Here is a 1,425-nt window from a genome sequence, read left to right on the forward strand (position 1 = left end):
ATTTTGTGGATGCTACTCTTCAGGATCCGCTCTGTGTGCACTGCTGTCCTCTACACAAACTTGGCTGTTTCAGACTTGCTCTTCTGCATCATGCTGCCCTTCAAAATAGCCTACCACATCAATGGGAACAACTGGATATTTGGGGAAACCATGTGTCGAATGGCCACAGCAGTGTTTTACGGCAACATGTACTGCTCCATTCTGTTGCTCACATGCATCAGTGTCAGCCGCTACATGGCCATCGTTCACCCCTTCACCTACAAGGGCCTCCCGAAGCGCGCCTATGCCATCGCCGCCTGCGCTGCTGTGTGGGCCATCGTCTTCTTGTACATGCTCCCGCTTGGCATCATGCAGCAAAGCTATTACGTGAAGCAACTGGACATTTACACCTGCCACGACGTGCACAGCGCCTGTGAAACCATATCTTCCTTCCAGTTCTACTACTATGTGTCCTTAGCGGTATTCGGGTTTTTGATACCACTTGCAACTATCATGTTCTGCTATGTCTCAATTATACGAACACTCAAGACTCATGAATGGTTCTGGTATGTAAAAGTCAGTCTTTTGATTCTTACCATCTTTGCTATTTGCTTTGTGCCGAGCAATATTATCCTTATTAGCCATCACATCAACTATTACTATTACAATACAGATGGGTTGTATTCTTTTTATCTAATTGCTTTATGTCTTAGCAGCCTAAACAGTTGTCTTGATCCTTTCCTTTATTTTCTGATGTCAAAAATTAGAAGTCAATCCAATATTTATCTAACAATGGTTAAAATATCCAGGGAAAGATGAATTTATTTCTATTACTGGAATTATGATTTTGTATAGTATTAACCCAGACAGCAACAAATCTCAGGTGTGACATTTATACTTCAAGTAAAACATGTTAGAAAACACAATCTCAGTTAAATTTACCTCCTCCCACACAAGGAATATCTCCAAAAATACACTTCTCCAGCTCTATAGTTTTATTACACGTATTGCAACACCTGTGTGCCTAGATTCAGGTTAAGTAGCTCTGCACCTCCATTTCTTTCTGAGATCACTTTTTGGCCATGGAGAAACTGCCAGAGTATCAGTCACCACAGCTTCTAAGTACCAGAAGAGGAATCAGCACTCAAACAGCACTTTTAGGGCAATTCATAATATTTCAAATTAGCTCTCAGCCAACGATCACTGCAGAAACAGTGATACAAAACCAAGCTTTTGGCCTAGTGAAAATGGGAACAAGTAAAAGCACTTCCTACATGCCTTGGAGCAGTGAAGAGCAAACGCTGCCCTGGATGTTGGAAATAGAGTCCCCATAGGTTCACAGAACAGTAAATCTACAGCCCTGGACACAGAACCTGACTCTTCCAAGACTACCTCTCCTATGAAGCTGCTTAACCAGCTTTGCACTGGAGACTTGTTCTTCCACTT

The 1,425-nt window shown here is 42.3% G+C and overlaps 1 protein-coding gene across 1 annotated transcript; it reads left to right on the forward strand.

Annotated features, from left to right (window-relative positions):
• Positions 1 to 6: 6 nt before the first annotated feature.
• On the forward strand, positions 7 to 882 carry LOC103611924 (proteinase-activated receptor 3; the record flags this gene model as incomplete). The annotated part of the gene is made up of 1 exon (XM_008629494.2): positions 7 to 882. A coding segment is annotated over one exon (792 nt), but the record flags the coding sequence as incomplete, so codon positions are not given.
• Between the last annotated feature and the right edge of the window lie 543 nt (positions 883 to 1,425).

Source organism: Corvus brachyrhynchos, unplaced genomic scaffold (genome assembly GCF_000691975.1).
Source record: "Corvus brachyrhynchos isolate BGI_N302 unplaced genomic scaffold, ASM69197v1 scaffold2830, whole genome shotgun sequence".
Lineage (NCBI taxonomy): Eukaryota > Metazoa > Chordata > Aves > Passeriformes > Corvidae > Corvus > Corvus brachyrhynchos.